The 22,980-nt window shown below is 47.0% G+C and overlaps 1 protein-coding gene across 1 annotated transcript in view; it reads left to right on the plus strand.

Annotated features, from left to right (window-relative positions):
- Positions 1–3,243: 3,243 nt before the first annotated feature.
- The window catches only part of SLC6A4 (solute carrier family 6 member 4), a 30,565-nt gene continuing 10,828 nt past the window's right edge, over positions 3,244–22,980 (plus strand). Inside the window, exons 1-9 of the mRNA XM_068154520.1 lie at positions 3,244–3,851; positions 13,584–14,201; positions 15,470–15,604; positions 17,107–17,326; positions 18,127–18,265; positions 18,605–18,739; positions 20,584–20,687; positions 22,373–22,500; positions 22,867–22,979. Coding sequence (XP_068010621.1) covers positions 13,742–14,201; positions 15,470–15,604; positions 17,107–17,326; positions 18,127–18,265; positions 18,605–18,739; positions 20,584–20,687; positions 22,373–22,500; positions 22,867–22,979 — 1,434 coding nt within the window. The 5' untranslated portion in view covers positions 3,244–3,851; positions 13,584–13,741. The remainder of the gene's footprint in view (positions 3,852–13,583; positions 14,202–15,469; positions 15,605–17,106; positions 17,327–18,126; positions 18,266–18,604; positions 18,740–20,583; positions 20,688–22,372; positions 22,501–22,866; position 22,980) is intronic.

Below are 22,980 nucleotides of genomic sequence, written 5' to 3' on the forward strand. Positions count from 1 at the left end.
AATCAGATCCTGGGCTGTATCAGGAGAAGTGTGGCTAGCAGGTCGAGGGAGGTGATCCTTCCCCTCTACTCAGCCCTGGTGAGACTCCACCTGGAGTACTGTGTGCAGTTCTGGAGCCCCTGTTACAAGAGGGATGTGGAGGTGCTGGAACGTGTCCAGAGAAGGGCCACAAGGATGAGCAGAGGGCTGGAGCACCTCTCCTGTGAGCACAGGCTGAAGGAGTTGGGGCTGTTCAGTCTGCAGAAGAGAAGCTCCCAGGTGACCTAATTGTGGCCTTCCAGGATCTGAAGGGGGCCTACAGGAAGGCTGGGGAGGGACTGCTCAGGATCTCAGGGAGTGATAGGACTAGGGGGAATGGAATGAAGCTGGAGGTGGGGAGATTCAGGCTAGATGTGAGGAGGAGGTTCTTCACCATGAGAGTGGTGGGGCCCTGGAATGGGTTGTCCAGGGAGGTGGTTGGGGTGCCATCCCTGGAAGTGTTTAAGCCCAGGCTGGATGAGGCTCTGGCCAGGCTGATCTAGTGTGGGGTGCCCCTGCCCCTGGCAGGGGGGTTGGAACTGGATGATCCTTGTGGTACCTTCCAACCCTGAATGATACTATGATAATGTTACAAAAGGCAACTATCCCTGATTCAATCAGGAGTCAGAAACTGCTGCTAAGGAAGAAGTGGACGAGGCAGGAGGTTTTGTGCAGTGGTGGTTTGGAGCTGCTCAGAATTAGCATTTTTTCCATCCAAATGCTCCAAAAAGTTGTAGTGGAAAGAGCAAAACCTCTCCAAAGCACATCTAATCCCAGATGTGTATATCCCAGCACAGTCAACATAGAAAATAGCAGGGGAGGTCAATCAGAATTTCTTTTATTCCAAAGCCAATCTTAATAGCTTCTGCATGTAGTTTGGTTCCTAACCAAGCAAAAGCTGGGAACAAATAAATATTTTAGGGTTTGTTTGGTTTGTGCTGTTTGGAAGATTGTTCCTCTCCTCTTACTGGCAGTGAACCAGAGATGTGCTTGCAGAATTATTATTGATCTCTTCTTAGCAGAGCTGGCACTGCTGTCACCAGGTGACTGGATTGATGCTGGTGGTGGTACCTGGAAGCTGCAGCTGCTTTCTCTCTGCAGCGCTGTGGCACTGTTACATAGGATGTTTACCCAAGTTACATAGATTCATGGAATGGGTCAGGTTGGAAGGGACCTTGAAGATCATCTACTTCTGACTCTCCTGCCGTGGGCAGGGACACCTTCCACTAGACCAGGGAGCTCAAAGCTTCATCCAATCTGGCCTTGCGAGGGGGCATCCACAACCTCCCTGGGCAACCTGTTCCAATGTTTTGTCACCCTCACTGTCAAAATTTCTTCCTAATCTCCAGTCTAAATCTGCCCTCCTCAAGCTTCAATCCATTCCCTCTCATCCTATCACTACACTCCCTTGTGAAAAGGCCTTTCTGGGCTTTCTTGTAGCCCCCTTCAGGCACTGGAAGAATGCTCTAAGGTCTCTCCAGAGCTGCCTTCTCTCCAGGTTGAACAGCCCCAGCTCTCTCAACCTGTCTCCATAGGAGAGGTGCTTCAGCTCTCTAATCATCTTCATGGCCCTCCTCTGGACCTGCTCCAGCAGTTTGTTGTTATCTTATGCTGGAGGCACCAGAACTGAATGCAGTGCTCCAGCAGAGCAGAGGGGCAGAGTTGCCTCGCTCATTCTGGTGCTCTCTCAGCTTTGGGTGCAGTCCAGCACACAGCTGCCTTCTGGGCTGCAAGCAACCATTGCCAACTCCTGTTGAGCTTTTCAACAACTGACATCCCCCAGGTCCTTCTCCTTGAGTCCATTTTCTTTGTTTCATTTTTTTCCATCCCTTCCCTGAACCATCACCATTTTGTCCAACAATGCACAGGTTTCATCAAACTCTGGAACTGACTCAGTACAGGACCTCAGAGGTTTTCACATCTGGGGTAAATAAGTGTGACAAAGTTGAGAGGTCTGCTTGAAATCTCAAGTCTGTTATTTATATCATGCCCTGAAGGCTTCAGACTGCTTGGCAAGAAACGGGGGGGGGGGGGGGGAGGGGAAGGGCTCAATGCTTCTGCAGAAGATATTAATAAAAAATAAATAATAAAATCAACTGGGTTGAGGCAATCCCAGGCACAAATGCAGGCTGGGCAGGGACTGCAGGGACTGGCTGGAAAGCAGCCCTGAGGAGAGAGACTTGGGGGTGCTGATGGAGGAGAAGCTCAACAGGAGCTCTCAGTGTGCACTTGCAGCCCAGAAAGCCAATCAGATCCTGGGCTGCATCAGGAGAAGTGTGGCCAGCAGGGCAAGGGAGGTGATTCTCCCCCTCTACTCAGCTCTGGTGAGACCCCACCTGGAGTACTGCCTCCAGTTCTGGAGCTGCTATTACAAGAGGGATGTGGAGGTGCTGGAAGGTGTCCAGAGAAGGGCTACGAAGATGATCAGAGGGCTGGAGCCTCTCCTATGAGGACAGACTGAAGGAGTTGGGGCTGTTCAGTCTGGAGAAGCCTCCTCTTTTCCAAACTAAGCAGCCCCAGCTCCTTCAGTCACTCTTCTAAGATCTATTCTCCACGGCAGAGAGAGGCTGAGTTAGCTGTTGGTATCTTCACTAAAAGAGCACTGAACCTCCAACACAACCGAAGGCAACAGGCTCAGTGTGGGAAAGGATTTTTACTGTGCTGCCCACAAGAATTGATGGGCAAGCAAACCAAAAATCTTTTCTTCGTTGCCACTGCAATACCTGAGCCACCCTTGAGATGGTGCAAACAGCACGCTGCTGGCTGACTGCTGCCGGCCCGAAGGGACCAGGAGACGAAAAAAGGAAAGTGCTAATTATGTCTCTGTGGGTCCGAGTTTACAGACTTTGTTTTCTTTTCAATTGTTTGGAGCGAGTCTCCGAAAGCTGGCAACCACCGACAGCAAACCTGCTGCTGCTTTAACAATTGCCTATTCAGATTTGTCCCCGCTCTGGCTTTCCACTTCTATTCCACACCCCCCTAAACCCACCACCTAAACTATGGCACTGTTTGGGTGACCTGTGATTTATGACTTTTTATAAATAAAATGGTGAGGTCTGGGAATGGAGAAATTCTGGATGAGAAAAAAGCTGAAGCAAGGAAAAACCCCAACAAAAACACCTCAGAGGTTGAGCGAGAGAGATTCTGAGCAGCAGTAAGAAGAGTTTGATTGTTGAGCTTACTGAAGCAGCAAAATGCTTAAAGAATCTCTGCTGAACCCTTCACCACTAAATGAAACTTTGCTTCCTTTTGAAAAGGATGGAAACTAAGCTCCAGAAATTATTATTTCCAAGCCCTTTTACCATGACAGCATCCCAGTCCTTCCTTTCTGTACTCTCCAGATCCCCCTGCAAACTTGCAATTTACTGACTCCCTCCTAACTTCTGTCCCATCTGCTGTCTCCATCATCATCATTATCACCATCATCATCACCACCACCATCCTGTTATTTATAGCTCTAATAATGGCCAGCGAAACTGCCCCTGAGTAGAAAGCCTCCCTCCTTCTCCCTCTGCCTTCATTGGATCCTGTGCTTTTCAACCGATCGGAACAGGCAAATGTAGCCACCCACCTCTAGGAGGAAAACTGAGCTGCAGCCCTGGTGAAACATAAAGTTTATTTGACTAAAGTGACGCAAAAAATTCTTAAAGAGCTCTTTGGCAGCAGATTATCTGGAAATCAGACCATGTGAGGGGGACTGGTGTACAAAAACCTCACCAAGATGCTGAGTTGCCCACAGGCTGAGTTCCCGAGACTCTGAAGTAAATGTGGGTGAAGGTTTCTCCAGCTTGGATAACTCCAAGGAAAGCTCTTCAAAGCCACCCGAAGGACAGGTACTTTATAATCTTGTTTTTAACAGGCTGCTGTCTGAAGTCCTTTGTGAAATCCAGGCAGGCTCCTAGGCAGCTGCCTGCAGAGCCTACCTGCTGAAGCCAGCAGCCGCCGGAGCTTTCTTAGCTTTCACTCTTTGTTGCCTCCTTCAACTTGAGTTGTAAAATCTGAACCAAGAATGCCAGCCTAAAGTATCTATAATATGTTTTGTTGCATTTTAAGTTAACTTTGAAGCTCTTGCAGTAATTTCTAAAACACTGGGGAAAATGGACAGCTACCAGAGCTTTGGGGGGAGGGAAAGATGTATTGATTTTTGATGAAAGTTTGCTTTGATTTTGTAAACTTGTAATGGTTTTTTTTTTCTCCTTGGCTTTTCTGATGTTGCACACTCTCCTCTGACTTGTTCAGGCACTTGTCCAGCAATTACAACTGTTGGGAGTCAAATGCCTGCAGCAGAACATGTTGTGACAATGTGAAATTAGGCTTTTGGCAGTCCACATAATTGCATTATGAGGTACAATTGATTGGAAGTTCACAACAACAACAACAACGAGAAGCAAGCATTAAACAATAGGGAAAAGCAAAGGCAAGAAGGCAGAATCTGAAGGAAACACAAATGACAATCAGTGCAAACTATTAGTTATTTTAAGAGGGTAAAGTCAGCTTTATTAACCATATTAAGTTGTGTTTTAAGAGGTGAACTGTTCCAGCGCAGTAAATTAGCAATGGGTCGGATTTATGGTAGGTAATAAGTCTGCAGAGTATGTTATATATTACAGCTAAAGGCAATCATGTTTAAAGCTGAAAGCAGCTGGCTTGCTGGGTTAGTTTGCTGAGTACTGTGGAAGTTTAAGTGAGGAATGAGGGCAAGCCACTGAATACAAAATGCCAGGGAGAACATGTTTTGGTGTGTTAAGAAAGCCTGGGGAGAAGAGGATCCTGCACCAAATGGGTTTGGGTTCTTGGAAATGCAGTGGAATTTAAGTGTGGTTGTTAGCTGCCAGGCTTTTTACCAGAGAAGGTCTCCTGTGCTTAGCCTTCATCTTCTGGTGCTTTTGAGGAGTGTATTGTCCCTAGTTTTCTTGGAGAGTGCTTTGTAAACTTGGCATATGGAGAGAGACTGCTGTGGGGCCATCTTCCTACTGGCCAGTGTGGTGAATTTCAAATGGTTATCCAGGTTAAGAAAAACTGCCCCCAAAGCAGAATTTAATGACCCCCCTAAATTATTCCCCCACACATGGAAAAGGGCAGTGCATTTAAGCTCTTTCCTTCACAGAAATATAAACCACTGGGTTTTGATTAAGAACAGTGCAAAGAGCCTAAAGAAATGTTCCTTCTGCATCCTGCTCTTTTCTGACACTGATGGCTTAATCCTCTTCCAAAACTGTATGTTGGCAGCTCTGGTGATCTGGCCATCTGTACCTCAGAGAACTTACACAACCTAATGAAGTCCATCTATGGGATAAGTGTTTCATAAAGAACTTAAGTAGAACTTGGAGCCTGAATAAAGAGGCTGCAGTTTGGAGACAGGTATTAAGTCTCCTTCAAAGCAACATCATCTGCAAATGATGTTGACCATTTCTTTGCTTTCTTTAGGTAAAAACATGACAGACACAAGTCGGTGCCTGCTGGCACAGATGGGGAGCTAGGCTTTGACTTGGGTCTGCAAACAGGTCTTTTTACTCCAAACCCCATTCCTGCCTCCCATTTCCCTGTGCAGAGTCCCCCTAAGGAACAGAGCTCTGTTAATTTGGTGCTTGCTGTGTAGTGACTCTTCCTTCAAGTTTATATAAAGAACTTGAGGAAGACTACAAAAGGAGTATCACTCCCTCTAACCTTATCTGCTTCCTTGCACTACTTAGGAACACTCTGGAGACATAAAATGCATTTCCTTTTCCCCCCTCCCTGTTCTTTAAATGACTGTCATGGGTTTGGCAGCATTCCTACTACAACTCAGTGTTTGTCTTCTCATCCACTTTTTAAGGGTAAAATCTCTCTTGCCTGCTGACTTTTTCATTTCAGGCTGAACCATGGACAAGATTATGACATAGACCTCACAGCACAGGTTTATATTTGCCCCCTATTGCTTTCAGAAGCACTGTTTTCACATCTTACCTGCACTGAGCTTTATCTGGGAATAGAGGAGTTAACTGGAGGGAGCTCACTCCTTAAGCCATTCTCTCTTTATTAAGTAGCCTTTTATCCTCCCAGAAGGGCCATTGTCTCAGTGGGACTACTTGTTGAGTATAGTTCTACTTTGTTTTAGTAAGAATGCCCCGGGAGCCCTTGGGAAAATGCAAATATTCCTCTACAGGATCCACTTCTTTTCATTTTCATACTGCAGATTTCTTACTGAACACTCACACATACGACAGCAATGTGCAGAAGCACCCAGCCCAGGTGCATTCAAAACTGGGATCAGACCTGCTGTGTATGGAAATAATTCACTGGACCTATTCATTTCAATAGTTTTGATCACTCCTTATCAAAAGTCAATTTTCATTCTCTTAAATTAGACTAGAGAAGCTCAGCTGAACAAAAATATATAATTAAAAAATAATAGAATCATAGACTTGTCAGGGTTGGAAGGATCATCCAGTTCCAAGCCCTCTGCCATGGGCAGGGACACCTCACACTAGATCAGGTTGCTCACAGCCACATCCAGACTAGCCTTAAAAACCTCCAGGGATGAGGCCACCACCTCCCTGGGCAACCTGTGCCAGTATCTCACCACCCTCACAGTGAAGAACTTCTTCCTAACATCCAATCTGAATCTCCCCATTCTAGTTTTGCTCCATTCCCCCCAGTCTTATCACTACCTGACATCCTAAAAAGTCCCTCCCCAGCTTTCTTGTAAGCCCCCTTCAGACACTGCAAGGCCACAATAAGGTCTCATCCAAGCCTGCTCCTCTCCAGACTGAACAGACCCAACTCTCTCAGCCTGTCTCCATAGGTGGGGTGCTCCAGCTAGCAGAAGAGGATATTCTAGGTACTCTTTTTTCCCCATTATATTCACTATATATGAGCACAGGCAAAAGCCAAAGGCATGGATTTCTTTACTTGTGTATGACATACAGCAGGTACAACCCCTCACAATCTTGTGCAGTCATAGAATCACAGAATCAACAAGGTTGGAAGAGACCTCAAAGATCATCAAGTCCAACCTGTCACCCAACACCTCATGACTACTAAACCATGGCACCAAGTGCTACTTGTAACAGTTTGGAAGTTTTTTTCTAGCAGCTCCTCACAGTATGGCAGCATCTGAGCTGCCCCATAAGAACTCTGATTAAAGGGTCACTCCTGGCCTGTGCAAAGTCAGAGGCAAAAATCACAGAGCTCTCTATTCCTTCACCCCACACATACAGAAATCCAGAAATGTAATAGCCCAGGGACTCTCCTTCTGGCAAAATCCAGCTCATGTTGTTCTGGGCTTGTGTCAAAAGGGTTTCTGTCATCTCCACACCTATGAGGGTACAGGAGCAAATGGCTGCTGCTCCCAGATTGCCTTTTCTAGTAGCAGTGGTTATGAGCAATAACAGAATCATAGAATCACAGAATGCTAGGGGTTGGAAGGAACCTCTGGAGATCATTGAGTCCAAGTCCCCTGCAAAGAAGGACCACTTAGGGCAGGTCACATAGGAATGTGCCCAGGTGGGGTTTGAAGATATCTAGACAAGAAGGCTCCACAGCCTAATCTTCGTGAGGTTCTTGCTGGTCATCCAGGTCACATACCTCCCCTCCTGTGCAAAAAGACAGACTAGGACTGTGTGAAGAGTTAGGAGTGAAGAGCAGAAATGCCAGTCCAGTACCTGGGAACACCCAGGTATGTGTCTGTCAGAGGGTCATGGTTGATGCTGTGACTCAGAGGCAAGAACAGACAGCACCACAGCCTTTTCTGTGTGGGGTCCCTGATTTCTGTCTAGTCACACAAACTTCTTGCTTGATTCTCTAGACAGAAGTAATTCCCTTGGCCTCTTGCCATTTGCATGCAACTGCCAGGGTGAGCTGCATCCTCATTGCAAGGTGCAACACACAGGGAAGCAGCTGCATAACTTTAACAGGCTTCAACCCTTCATGGTAAAAGGGAGATTTAGGTCAAGTTAACCGAACCATCTTCGTGTTTGCTGCTGTTTGCCAACACTGTAAGCTAACCTTTTGGCTTAGAGTTCAAGATCTCCTTGCAAGTGCTGGCATGTAAAAGGACAGGAGTGAGGCAGCTGAAGGAGCAGTGTGACAGTGGGAATGTGAGTTTTGCTCCAGGGGTGCAGCTGTAGCCCAGTGAGTGGCTGGCATTCAGCAAGCACTGGGTTATGAAAATAGCACAAGAAAAAAACACACCATCCCAATTTGAATGAAGTGAAACACATGCAAAAGAGGCACTTTCTGCAACTGTGCAAGTACAAATGTGTTTGATCACTTGGAGATGAGTAAGGACTTCTGTAGTCGGGCACAGTGAGGCTGAACCAGCCTTGTGCTGAGGAATTCAGGACGTCAGTGCTGCCCCACCCCAGATAAAGTCTTCTCCAGGTGACTCCAGGCACCAAGATTTGCTTCCCTTGAAGCATCTGGAATTGGCTGCACCTCAGCCAAACTGCTTTAATCTCCCACATGCATTGAAAGTCAAACTTCTCCTTTACAATAATACAGAGATCAGGAAAATTGTTTTGTTTCAAAGTGCTGGAAAGATTTGCTTTGCTCCATGGCAGAGCCTGACAGGAAAGGGATTCCCACAGTGCCAGGAGAGGCCACAAGAAACAAACAAGGGAGAAGGACCCAGACGCCAGGAGAGGGCTGCTCCTTGAGGGCTGCGATAGAGACAAAAGGTTTGCTTTTGTGCATGGAGGGACACAAAGGGCTTTTACCTCTACAGTGCTGGTTCAGGTTTAGCCCTGTGTGGGAGTAACCAGAAAATGACAATGTAATTGGTATTTGGCTGATGTGAACTGCCTTGGAGGCTTCAGCCAAGCTTGTGGAAACACATGCCTTCAATTATCCATCCTGGTGCTTTCTGCAAACAAGCAAAGCAGGGAACAGCTGTGGAGGACAGGCTGCTGTTACAGGGCACTTCTCTGGAACAGAGCTGGGGCTCACTCCTCTTTTGCCACTCTTTGCCTAAGGAGGAGTGCCATTTACAGGGCTGGCAGCATGGCACCTTTCACATGCTCCTGGACAGCACAAGAACTACCAGGATGAAAACTGCCCTTTAGGATAATCTCTGTTCACATCTATGCCAGGAGAGGAAAGGCATCTTAAACTCCTTTTGTGGGGAGCTGAAAACTCCCTGCTTTGTGTGCTTGGCATTTTTACTCCCCTGCATATAATAATTTTTACTTTATCCAAAGTATTTCTTTAACTTCTGAAGTGTTGCCATCCAATTCCCACAGCTGAGCTGAAAGACCAGCACAGGGATGAGGCCTTGACCAACCTGGTCTAGTGGAGGGTGTCCCTGCCCATGGCAGGGAGGTTGGAATTAGATGCTCTTTAAGATCCCTTCCTACCCAAACCATTCTATGAATCTATGAATAAGGCACAGATGCTTACAGCCTCTCAAGGAGCTAAGTCCAATCTCTAAGGCACAGACCAAAATTAAATGAAAGCAGCTCCCTTTCTTCCCCCCCTCCCCCTTTTTCTTCTGTAGCTGATTATGCTGCTGATAAGAAGCTGATGAGTATTTATGTAAAAGCAACCTTTGCAACACCTCCACTTGAAAATAGGTAACAAACTGCCATCCCTTGCATCACTCTCTAGCACTATCATCATTCTAGCACCTGTAACTACTGAGAGATCAGTGCACAGAAGTGAAGTGCAAGTGCAGGGTCCTGCATCTGGTTCGAGGCAATCCCAGGCACAAATCCAGGCTGGGCAGGGACTGGCTGGAAAGCAGCCCTGAGGAGAGAGACTTGGGGGTGCTGGTGGACAAAAAGCTCAACAGGAGCTCTCAGTGTGCACTTGCAGCCTGCAAAGCCAATCAGATCCCGGGCTGCATCAGGAGAAGTGTGGCCAGCAGGTCGAGGGAGGTGATCCTCCCCCTCTACTCAGCCCTGGTGAGACCCCACCTGGAGTACTGCCTCCAGTTCTGGAGCCCCTATTACAAGAGGGATCTGAAGGTGCTGGAAGGTGTCCAGAGAAGGGCCACAAGGATGAGCAGAGGGCTGGAGCACCTCTCCTGTGAGCACAGACTGAAGGAGTTGGGGCTGTTCAGTCTGCAGAAGAGAAGGCTCCGAGGTGACTTCATTGTGGCCTTCCAGTATCTGAAGGGGGCCTACAGGAAGGCTGGGGAAGGACTTCTCAGGATCTCAGGCAGTGATAGGACTAGGGGGAATGGGATGAAGCTGGAGGTGGGGAGATTCAGGCTAGATGTGAGGAGGAGGTTCTTCACCATGAGAGTGGTGGGGCCCTGGAATGGGTTGTCCAGGGAGGTGGTCGAGGCCCCGTCCCTGGGGGTGTTTAAGACCAGGCTCTGGCCAGGCTGATCTAGTGTGGGGTGTCCCTGCCCATGGCAGGGGGGTTGGAACTAGATGATCCTTGTGGTCCCTTCCAACCCTGAATGATACTATGATACTATGATAAGTGGAGGCTGAGGTGGGCAAAATCCTTCACTAGTGTAATTGTCCCCTGGATACTTCCCCAGGGCTCCAAGCATGCTTCTCAGCCCCAGGAGCTGCAGTTCTGCAGCTGTTTAGACTCTTTGTAGCCATTACAAGTCCTTCAGATATTTTGTTGTTGTTGAACCGTAACAAGAAGGGGGGGAAAGTACATTCTCCCACAGTTTGTTACAGCGCTTTGTAACAGCTCTGTTTTCATGTGCCAACTATGCCACTGTGAACACCACTGCGTAGCTGGAGAGTCCCTCACACCAGAGATTTCCCAGGGTAGCTGACAAGCTGTAATTCTCATTCAGAGAGGAATAGTTCAAATTCCAGCTGAAGCCCCTGAAAGTTCACACACCATTTTCCACATCCAAGGCTCAAACTACTGGTAATTCTACACAAACATTTGCAATGATGTGATACTTCTCTTCTGTGGTCTGCAGAAGACCAGGAGCAGCTTAGATCTTAGATCTAGGTGAGAGAACTACCCTGATCGTTACAGACCCAGGAAATCACCCATGCACTCAGCCTCTCCAGGGGAGACCTTCTTGCTCTCTCCAACTCCCTGAAGGGAGGTTGTAGCCAGCTGGGGGTTGGTCTCTTCTCCCAGGCAAGCAGCACCAGAACAAGAGGACACAGTCTCAAGCTGTGCCAGGGGAAGTTTAGGCTGGAGGTGAGGAGAAAGTTCTTCACCGAGAGAGTTGTTAGCCATTGGAATGTGCTGCCCAGGGAGGTGGTGGAGTCACCATCCCTGGAGGTGTTCAAGAGGGGACTGGATGTGGCACTTGGAGCCATGGTTTAGCTGTCAGAAGGTGTTGGGTGACAGGTTGGACTTGCTGATCTCTGAGGTCTTTTCCAACCTTGGTGATTCTATGATTCTATGATTCCTCAGTAAAGAAAGTGCCAGGAAGCCTCCATGTGCAGAAACAAAGCATTTTACAGAGAGAGTGAGAGCTTGTCTCAGGCATGGAGAAAATCATTCTCATGAGATAATGCAACTAAATCAACACCCTTTACTGCTTTCCCAGGTATGAGTAAGAGGTGTAAAGTCCAGAAGGGCTCAGGTTACTTTTCTGTATTCCTACCTTATATTTAACATACTCTGTGCAAAGGGAGGATTGGCTGTGGCCTTTCCTAGGATCTTTACAGTGCCAGCTCTGCTGGCAGGGCTCTTTCCTTCTACATGAACTCCTTGGGGACATTTGGAAGGTTTCGGACTCCCAAGACATTCAGGTGGTTATAGTCTTGCAGGTAAAGCAGAAACTGCTGTTCTTTATCATAGCCTTTTTCTCTGGAACTCTGAAGATGTTGCAGGCTTTGTGGATGATTAACTAATGGTAGCAAAGTACTGCTCTTGTCTGAATTCAGCATTACTGATGCACTGCTTGCTTATAGGATGAAAAAGACATTGCCTGGGAAAAGCCAGAATGTAAGCCTCAAGAACTAGAGATTTCTGAAAGTTATAGACCACACCTTCCAGTGACTTCTGTCTCCAGAACATCCTCCTGTTTGCTCTGCAGCTTAACAGTTTGCCTTCTCTTTCTCCTTCTCTTTCTGCATGTGCTGATAAATGCTTAGGAAGAGACTTAACATAAATGTTCAGGGGAGGATTTAACAAACTGTCTTTGCACAAGGCTGAAAGCTGGGGCAGGGGGGAAACAACAAACCTTGACTTTTAATAGTTCCTGCAACGAGCCATTTCTAGCACTGAGCTAATAACATCCCCTCCCTGGTTTAGTTTTTCCCACCAGTTACAAGGATGTGACAGGGATGTTTACTGTGGTAAAATGCTTTGGAAAGGGGGAAAAAAAAGAGAGGTGATTATAATAGTATCATCTGTGGTAGCCTCATGTAGATTGTGTAACACTTTTCTAGCTCTAAAGCAAGGTTACTGCCCCAGGGAATTTGCAGCATGGAGAATCAGCTCCACTCTGGAGATTTGGTTGAGTAAAAGCAGCTGGGCATTGACACTACCTGAACAAATGGGCTGCAAATCAACCAGGAGCCACTGAGTCTCAGTTCTGTTCTTTTTGTTCTGAAGGAAAAGTTAAGTGTTTTCCACTTTCTCTGTATTTTGGGATGAATCTTTCCCCTGGGTTGTAGCTCTAGCACATACAAGGGGGGGCAGGTAAAGCCAGGGATTCTCCCATTGCCTGTGCTTTTGTTGGCAGAGGACAGCAGCGCTGGAGTAGGGGCCACCAACCGAAACCACAGCATTAGCAGATGCAGACAGAATGAAAGCTGCCTTTATCCCCAAGGAGGTGAATGAAACTGGGGACAAGCTTTGTCCTTTAGACCCGTGCTAAAGGTGTTTTCCAGCCTAAGTAATTCTATGATCCTATGTTGATTCTTGCTCAAAACAATCAAATTGGAGTTTCCTGATCTGGCTGGGGTTTTTTTCTCTTGTTGTTGGTGTTGACTGAGCCTCAAAAGTCAGTTGACACAAAACCACTGAGATTTAAATACTTTTCTAATCTCTTTCCATCCCCTCCCCACCAAGCTTTCTAGGCCTGCAGGCAACCACAGCAGCTACTGTGGGATTTCTGAAGAAAGGTGATCATGAACTGTAATTTGTATATCCATTGTTATCTCACACTTGCTTAATTCATTCTTTTCCCTTCACCCTGGGTGAGTCTAGAAATTGCCAGCAGAAGTTACAGAATGAACTTAAGAAATCACCAGCCTCACTAAACTCTCTCCTCATTTTTGCAAAGTGGGAGCTCCACAACCTCCCTGAGTGTAAAACCAGTGTTCAGGGGGAGAACATGGCACCAGAATGCCCAGCAGGACTGTGACTGTGAGGTGTCCAACAATGCATAGTCCAGTAAAGCCTCCCTGAGAGGTCATCCAGGTACACTGACTTCTGCTGTAGAAGATGATTCCTTATTTTCCTTCTCCTTTTCCTTTCTTCCTTTCCCTCTTCCTTTTTTCCTTTCCCTTTCCCTCTTCCTTTTTTCCTTTCCCTTTCCCTTCCCCTGAAAAAAATCCCAAACAGATCATCTGCTGAATGGTTCACATTGCCTGCTGGGATGGTTAATTACTTCCCAAAGTATTTTAATCACAGCGTCTGTCAGGTGTAACAAAGTTACCAGCATCAGTAAGCCCTGTAATGGATTTTTTTAACCATTTATCATTTCTTAGATGGTGTTTGTACCTTCACTCTGATGGCTTCAAATGTGGAAGAGGAATTCTGAAAGTGCTGGGAATACAGTGGGCATAAGAGCGTGGGAAGACAAGCCAGAAGGGGAGCCTGTGCTGCTGTCCATCTGCAAGTGATCAGAACACATCTGGGGGGAAAAATGGAAAAAAAGGCAACTAGCAATGAGACTGAGCCACTGACTTCCAAGAAAGATGTCTCAGACTGTAATGAAGAAGACTGCAAAGAGAACAGACTTCTGGTCAGGAACCCTAAATCTGCCTTGCGGCTAGTGGAGGACGGCAATAAAGTCCACCCCAGCCAAGGAGACAAAGGGGAGGCAGCCCAGATCTCAAATGGTTATTCAGGGGGTCAGAGCTCTGTTCCCTGCAATGGAATGGGAGAGGCGGAAGATGCCCAGTGCACTGCCCCAGCAGCCACAACCACCACTACAACCACCACTTCCACCACCTGTGGAGCAGAAGGCCAGCAGCAGCTGATGGAGCTGGAAGACAGAGAGACCTGGAGTAAAAAAATTGACTTTCTGCTCTCTGTCATTGGCTATGCAGTGGACCTGGGAAATGTCTGGAGATTTCCTTACATCTGCTATCAAAATGGAGGAGGTCAGTGACTATTTCTGTCCCTCAATGGTGAAATTCCTTGCTTGGGGTGTCCCTGCCCACGGCAGGGGGGTTGGAACTAGATGATCCTTGTGGTCCCTTCCAACCCTGACTGATACTGTGATACTATGATTGGAATGTGACTTAGTGCCTTATTTCAGTATCATACATAACAAAGGACCAAGGCAAAATGACTTTCCAAGTTGACTGCAAACCCTACATACTGGGATAGGATAAGTAGACACATTCAGATGGAAAAAACCACCAACTACATAGCAAGATGTAAAACAGTAGTACAAGTAAAAGCTGAGCTCCAGCTCAGTGCAGCACCATCTCCCAAGAGAAAAAGACTCGATCCATGGCCCAGGGAGCATTTAAAAATCAGATGAACCAAGATGTGGAGACCAGCATGTGTTCAAGGCCAGGCAGGACGAGGCCTTGAGCAACCTGGTCTAGTGGGAGGTGTCCCTGTTCACAGCAGGGGATTTGGAACTAGGTGATCTCTAAGGTCCATTCCAACTTTAACCATTCCATTATTCTATGAACTCATCAGGAATGTTGGGTCCTAGGCTCACTGACTTGCCAGCCAAAATACTAATCTAATCAAGGAGATGCTAGAAACAGAATCACAGAATCATTAAGGTTGGAAAAGACATTTAAGATCATCAAGTCCAACTGTAACCCAACTACCATGACCATTAAACTATATCCTGAAGTGCCAGACTTACACAGTTCTTAAATACCTCCAGGGATGGTGACTCTACTACCTCCCTGGGCAGCCTGTTCCAGTGCCTGACCACTCTTCCAGTAGAGAAATTTTCCCTAGCATCCAGCCTAAATTTCCCCTGGTACAACTTAAGCCCCTTTCCTCTCATCCTATTGCTAATGACTTGGGAGAAGAGATCCACACTGGCCTCACTCCAACTTCCTCTCAGGTAGGGGAGGATTTTAGTCTCCCTGGTGTAACAAAGGCATTTTACTGAAGCAATTCTTTTCTCTGCAGCCCATCTCACAGCTGAAGCCAGTACAGCCTTGGTGAATCCCAGGCACACCTGTTACAGATATGTGACAAGTTTGGCCTGAGTGCTGCTGCTCAGCCACACTGCTAAGCAGTTACTCTTAGGAGCAGCCCCATGGTAATTCAGTGTGGCACACGGGCTGGGAAGGGGATATGCTTTTGCCTGGGGGATAAAAGGAACTGTTGCTTATGGAGTGCTGGTACTGTTAGAAGCCCTGTGAAGAGTTACAACCTTCTGCTTTCTCTCTTGCAGGAGCATTCCTCATTCCTTACACCATTATGGCCATCTTTGGAGGGATTCCTCTCTTCTACATGGAGCTAGCACTGGGACAGTACCACAGGAATGGCTGTATTTCAATTTGGAGAAAAATATGTCCTATATTCAAAGGTAAAGAGGGGAACTGGAGAACTACTAGGAGCTTTCTGAATAGCTGGAGTGGGTTTTTTTCTATAAAGGTGACATTTTGGGGCAGGGGTGGAAGAAAATGAAAACCTTTTCAAACAAAGTCAGGCTTGTCCTGCACAAAGAAAGCTTTTACATGACCATGTGCACCTGCAGAGGGGGTGTGTGTACACTCATGCACATGCATGACATGCAGCTCTCAAACTGACTAGGGAGAGGCCAGACCACTTTCTCTGAGCCAAACTCCAAAAATACATTAAAAATAAAAAAAAGATAGGAAACAAAAGATGCAATTAATGAAGTGCAACACTCCTGAATGCAAGGTAAAGTGAAACCCAGGAAGAGCTGCTGTCTCTGTTACAAAGGAATGATTGCTCATCCTCAGCCTGGTCTGCCAGTCACTGTTCCTACCACAGAGTTTCCTAGAGTAAAATTTGCTGTTTCATAGGATCACAGTATCATAGGATCAGTCAGGGTTGGAAGGGACCCCAAGGATCATCTAGTTCCAACCCCCCTGCCATGGGCAGGGACACCCCACTCTGCCCGGGGAGGTGGTGGAGTCGCCATCATTGAAGGTGTTCAGGAGGAGACTTGATGGGGTACTTGGTGCCATGGGTTAGCTGTTTGGGTGGGTTGGATTGGTTGGTGGGTGGGACACGATGATCCTGAAGGTCTCTTCCAACCTGGTTTGGTTTATTCTAATAAAGGTTTATTCTAATAAAGATCAGCCTGGCCAGAGCCTCATCCAGCCTGGGCTTAAGCACCTTAAGGGATGGGGCCTCAACCACCTCCCTGGACAACCCATTCCAGAGTTTCACCACTCTCATGGTGAAGAACTTCCTCCTTACCTCCAGCCTGAGTCTCCCCACCTCCAGCTTCATTCCATTCCCCCTAGTCCTATCACTACCAGTTTCTCTGTGCTCCTTCACTCTGGCTCCCAGGGTTAGAGCTCTGGCCTTGTCTTTTGTATTGACTGATTTGTAAGTTTCAGGATATTAAGAACATATATATATAGATAACACCTTTATAAGCATGCTCTGTCTTGATGAAAGATGTGAGAGATGAGAGAGATAGATGAGAGAGTGATTGCCCATTGGAATGGGCTGCCTGGGGAGGTGATGGAGTCACCATCATTGGAGGTTTTCAGGAGGAGACTTGATGGGGTGCTTGGTGCCATGGGTTAGCTGTTTGGGTGGGTTGGATTGGTTGATGGGTTGGACACGATGATCTTGAAGGTCTCTTCCAACCTGCTTTATTCTATGTAATTCTATGCTTCTTTTGAACCTCAACCTGAGTGTTTCTAAAGCTGCAAGAAGTTCCAGTGTTGTAAACACCTGAGGGGGTACATGGGCCTCCTGCAGAGCTGCCTTAGGCTAGCTGCAGTTGATGTGATAACCAATTCCTTCCTCTTTTTTTTTGCCTTCTTTTTTTTCCCTTTTGGCCTAAACCTTACACTCACTTAATGCAACTATTTCCTGCCTTACTAGGAATTGGCTTTGCCATCTGTATAATAGATCTGTATGTAGCCTCCTACTACAACACCATTATGGCCTGGGCCTTTTACTACCTCGTGTCCTCCTTCACGGCGGAGCTGCCATGGACTAGCTGCACAAATTCCTGGAACACAGGCAACTGCACCAACTACTTCAGCAAGGACAATGTCAGCTGGTCCCTGCACTCCATCTCTCCTGCAGAAGAATTTTATACGTAAGTGCATGTAAGTGAGGAGAGTAAAAGCAGCCAGAACGGTGGAACACGGAGCAGGCCTTGCTTTGGAGGGGGAGCTGGGCTGGGCACTCATGGTGCCCTTTCCTGAGCAGCTCAAAGAACTGAATGCTTGTAGGTGTAAGTCAGCCTAGGGTGGGTGGGAAGGTACATGGTGGTTTGGATCCGAGGTTCCCCACCACTGCCAGCAGCCATCCTTTATCCTCAGTGGTGTAACATCCCTGTCAAACTTTAATTCACAAAACCACCATAAATCCCAACTGCCATGGTTCTGAATGGTTTGGGTTGGAAGGGACCTTAAAGGTCATCCAGCTCCAAGCCCTCTGCCATGGGCAGAGACACCTTCCACTAGACCAGGTTGCTCAAAGCCTCATCCAGCCTAGCGTTGAACACCTCCAGGGAGGGGGCATCCACAACCTCCCTGGGCAACCTGTTCCAGTGTCTCACCACCCTCACTGGAAAGAATTTCTTTCTAATCTCCAGCCTAAATCTGCCCTCCTCAAGCTTCAATCCACTGCTCCTCATCCTATCACTGCAAGCCCTTGTCAAAAGCCCCTCCCCAGCTCTCCTGTAGGTCCTTCAGGTACTGGAATGCTGCTATTTGGCCTCCCTAGAGCCTTCTCTTCTCCAGGCTGAACAACCCCAACTCTCTCAGCCTGTGCCCACAGGGGAAAGCCTCAGGCCTGTACTGCTCAGACCACAGTGTGGGACTGTTCAAAGCATGCTTAGCATCAGCAATTGTTCTAAACATATCAGCAGTGTGTTTTTCTTTCCTCTTGCAGCCGCCAAGTTCTGCAAGTGCACCGGGCCAACGGGCTGGATGACCTGGGGGGGATTAGCTGGCAACTGACCCTCTGCCTATTGTTAATCTTCACCATTGTATACTTCAGCATCTGGAAAGGGGTCAAAACATCTGGCAAGGTGAATGCAAAAAAGCAAGGCAAACCAACTTGGTGCAGTAGAGTCTAGGACCTAGACTCTAATCCTGTGGAGGATTATCTTTGCTGGTCCTCATGCCAGGGATTATAGGCTGGTGTCTTTGGGGAGCACTTACTGCAGGGTGGCTGCTGCTGATCTCCAAAGCATGACAGCAGTCAGCTATGCCACTGCTCTCTGGACAAGAACAATCCTGCCAAGAGCAAGTGTGCAAGCTGCCTGTCTCCAGACCTGCTGAGAAGTTCCCATGAAGATGTTAGAAATGCTAGGAATTATAATAACTCAGTATCAGCTGTTAACTTTCTACCCTGTCTTCCCTCACAGGTGGTATGGGTGACTGCCACATTCCCTTACATCATACTATTTATCCTGCTAGTGAGAGGTGCAACTTTGCCTGGGGCTTGGAGGGGTGTCCTCTACTATCTGAAACCAGACTGGCAGAAACTCCTGGCCACTGAGGTAAAACAACCCCACCACATTAGAAAAGGGTAGAGATTTGCATTTAGCCTCTCAGTGTGTATATACTTCAATGTCTGTTTTCAGCACAGAGCATGATTAAGCTGATGTCTTAGCATGGACTTGAAAGCCTGACTTCATGCTCTTGTTTAAGCAGCCATGCTGTCCTTCCCAGAACTGTGAGGAATTTCTTTAGAGTTTACTATTAATTTAGCTTGAATTAATAGGAGGGTTCCCATACAGTGCTTGCACAGAATTAGTGATGTGATTAGAAAGAAAACAAGTGGCCAGAGAACCTTTCACTGGTGAAACAGTGACCAGCCTGACATTGAGCAAGAAGCTCTGCTTGCTGCTGCACTGCAACAAAAACTTGTACCTTTGACAGGCACACTGAGGACACTGAATTTACTAAGGCCTAACAACTGGTGCAGCTGCAGTTTTATTGGCTGTAAGGAGATCATCACAGGCTTGGGCAGGGTCTTCTACAGCCCAGGTGTTCACAGTTGCCTGTCTATAAATAGTGCAGGTCACCAGAGTTGAAATTCAGAACTTTGTCCTGTGAGAAGTGTTGGCAGAGAAGCCCAGGGAGATTCTCTGTAGCCACCAACTCAACCGTGGCTCAGTAATGCATGTAAGTGCACATGGAGAAGGAATACATCAGTCAGGCCTGCACACACCACCTTGATTTGAAAAGGAAGGAGGAATGAGGACAGGACTGAGCTAAACCAGCACAGCTCAGGCATTCCAGTGTCTGTTCAGCTCTGAACTCTGTGGATGGTAAGTAGTCCATCAGGCTCAAGGCTGCACTTACTTCACTGCCTATGAAAATGTCTGATGAGGAAGGTGATGGAAGAACCCCAAAGCAATAAATACCACAAATACCAAGATAAAAAATTCTAATGTTTGCATTAGCTGCTGCCCAGCTGATATGGAGAGGTCTGAATGAAGAGGAAATGAAAAGACACCAGCCTCTGATAAAGCAGCATCTCCAATAAGGGCCCACATCTTCTGCAAAAGCAATAAAGGGCACTGACATTGCATTGGGTGTACCTGAAGTGAGGACAACAGATTGTGATCTGTGTGCTGGCCACTGGCAGAGCTCTGTCTGTGGATGATGCAGGATGGCTTCACATGATGAAAGAGAATATTAGGAATGAGTTGTAATGAACTCCATGTTTCACTCAAAAGAGGATAAGTGAGTGAGGACTTTCACCTTCAGAATGAGAGCTGATACTGCACTTAGGAACACAGCTCATTAGGGCTGTGGCTACTTTTCAAGTACAACAGGCTTCTCGTGACAAGATCACCACACTTGCATCTGTCAAAGCTGAACTGAGTGCTAAGGCCTGGAACTGCATCCACACTGCCAAATGTCTTTCCATGAATCCAGGAAAAATCTGGGGAGTGATGGCCTACTGCTTAGTCTGGAGGGGACACAGCCAGGCACAGGGCTATTCCACAGTGCAGAGTTTGAGAGGAGATGAGCCAAAACCATTGCAAAACCATGGAACAGAAAGTTCTCTATACATTGCAAAACCTGTGTTAAAATGATTGCAGGCAGCTCCTCGTGAATTTAGCTAAGATGCTGTCAGAAGTGAAACTTGCAACAGTGTAGAGACACAATAAGCACTGCACAGGCACTAACATTACCCTGGATGTTTACAACTCTCACAGAGCCACAATAAACAATTGTATTTCAATAACTTTCTTAAGAAAATATTTGTTGCAGCAGAAGTAGGGTGTAGGCAGACACTGAAACGTGGTTTTGTAGGCCTAAGTGATATTCTGAAGATGCCAAACCCAGTCTGTTTCATCTCATTTTCTTCTTCATCTTCAATATTTTCCAGGTTTGGGTGGATGCAGCAGCTCAGATCTTTTTCTCTCTTGGACCAGGTTTCGGGGTCTTACTGGCTTATGCCAGCTACAACAAGTTCCACAACAACTGCTACCAGTGAGTTCTGCCTTGTTCTATAAGTAAAACAGAGTTAACAAAATGTAACTGTGGGTATGTAGAAAAAAAGAAACACAGTGCTGGTGAAAGGCACTGAATTGTCAGACCTGGGTACAAATAGATCATAGAATCAATAGGGTTGGAAAAGACCTCAAAGATCATCAAGTCCAACCTGTCACCCAACACCTCATGGCTACTAAACCATGGCTTCAAGTGCCACATCCAATCCCCTCCTGAACACCTCCAGGGATGGGGACTCCACCACCTCCCTGGGCAGCACATTCCAATGGCTAACAACTCTCTCTGTGAAGAACTTTCTCCTCACCTCCAACCTGAACCTCCCTTGGTGCAGCTTGAGACTGTGTCCTCTTGTTCTGGTGCTGGTGTCTGGGAGAAGAGACCAACCCCCTCCTGGCTACAACCACCCTTCAGGTAGTTGTAGAGAGAAATGAGGTCTCTCCTGAGCCTCCTCTTCTCCAGGCTAAGCAACCCCAGCCTCTCCTCACAGGGCTGTGCTCAAGGCCTCTCCCCATTTCCCTTCTCTGCACATCAAACAAAAGCCCTTATTGAAAGAACCTGCAATCCAAAACATTTCTTCTCTGTGTGCCCACCCTAAAAGGAGATCATTCCTACCAGCTACAGCAAGGAGTCTAAGATGTTGAAAGCTGCCACAACAAAGCAGACTAAACGCCTCCCTGCCAATCACATCACAATGATTGCACCTAGAGAGTCAATTAGGAAATGACTTCAGAGTCTTGAGCTGAAAGGCAATTTATAGCTGTTCCCTTGTTACCTTAAAAGGCAAAATCATCTATTTATAACTTGTCAAAGAAATGCTCAATTCTTCAATATTTCCACAGTGATTCCCCTTTTTAAAAACCCCACTGTACATCCAGCATCAATCCAGTGTCAGGCTATGGTTACAGCATCTATCTGAAGATAAAACTAGTCATGGAGTGGTGCTTTGGTTTTCTTTCTTTCTTGCTGGAGCGTGTCCAGAGAAGGGCAACGAAGTTGGTGAGGGGCTTGGAACACAGCCCTGTGAGGAGAGGCTGAGGGAGCTGGGGCTGCTTAGCCTGGAGAGGAGGAGACTCAGGGGTGACCTCATTACTCTCTACAACTACCTGAAAGGGGGGTTGTAGACAGGTAGAGGTTGGTCTCTTCTCCCAGGCAGCCAGCACCAGAACAAGAGGACACAGTCTCAGGCTGAGCTAGGGGAGGTTCAGGCTGGAGGTCAGGAGGAAGTTTTACACAGAGAGAGTGATTGCCCATTGGAATGGGCTGCCCAGGGAGGTGGTGGAGTCGTCATCACTGGAGGTGTTCAGGAGGAGACTTGACAGGGTGCTTGGTTGCATGGGTTAGTTGATTAGGTGGTGCTGGATGATAGGTTGGATGTGATGATCTTGAAGGTCTCTTCCAACCTGGTCTATTCTATTCTACTCTTTTTTCAAATCCATGGCTTGGGGTTTTTGTGGTTGGTTGGTTGGGGTTTTTTTGTGGCTTTTTTGGCTGTTTTGTTGTTGTTGTTTGGTTTGGGTTTTGCTGTGTTTTGTGGTTGTTTTTTTAACTGCTTTCACCTAGCTTTTCTAGAGCCCATCCAGATCATGAACTCACCCCACCTGGCAGGAAACTTCCCTTTCCAGCAGATGCTGATTCCCTGATATGAGTTAGGTCTTCTGTTGCAGAGATGCTCTGGTCACCAGTGCCGTGAACTGCATGACCAGTTTTGTGTCTGGATTTGTCATTTTCACTGTGCTGGGCTACATGGCTGAGATGAGGAATGAAGATGTATCTGAGGTTGCCAAAGACACTGGTAGGCTTCCTTTTTTGTACACATCTCTCCAACTGCTTCTAAGATAGAATATGATTCTCTGTGTGTGTGTGTGAGCTTTTGGATCGAAACAGCCCAAACTGTGCATGCCATGTGGTTTATAATCCAGGATTTTGCCTTACTTTATGATAAGGGCACTGTTATACAGAACAGCTAAAGAATTATTCCATACAGACAGTGCCTAGAAGCCACATTGCATGCAGCTTCATAGACATGGTGGTAACTGCACACTGCCAAACAGCCTGGGGGAGGGAGAAGTTTCCCTCTGGAAGATAGCATGGTGCAGTGAAACCTCCTCACAGCAGTACTGCCCTAACAGTTTTCCCCAATTCTCTATTCTGGTATCAGGACCCAGCCTTCTCTTCATTACTTATGCTGAGGCCATTGCAAACATGCCTGCTTCCACTTTCTTTGCCATCATCTTTTTCCTGATGCTACTCACGCTGGGATTGGACAGCACGG

This window comes from Melanerpes formicivorus, unplaced genomic scaffold, assembly GCF_026170545.1.
Source record: "Melanerpes formicivorus ecotype bairdi unplaced genomic scaffold, bMelFor1.0.p_v2 SCAF_29, whole genome shotgun sequence".
NCBI lineage: Eukaryota > Metazoa > Chordata > Aves > Piciformes > Picidae > Melanerpes > Melanerpes formicivorus.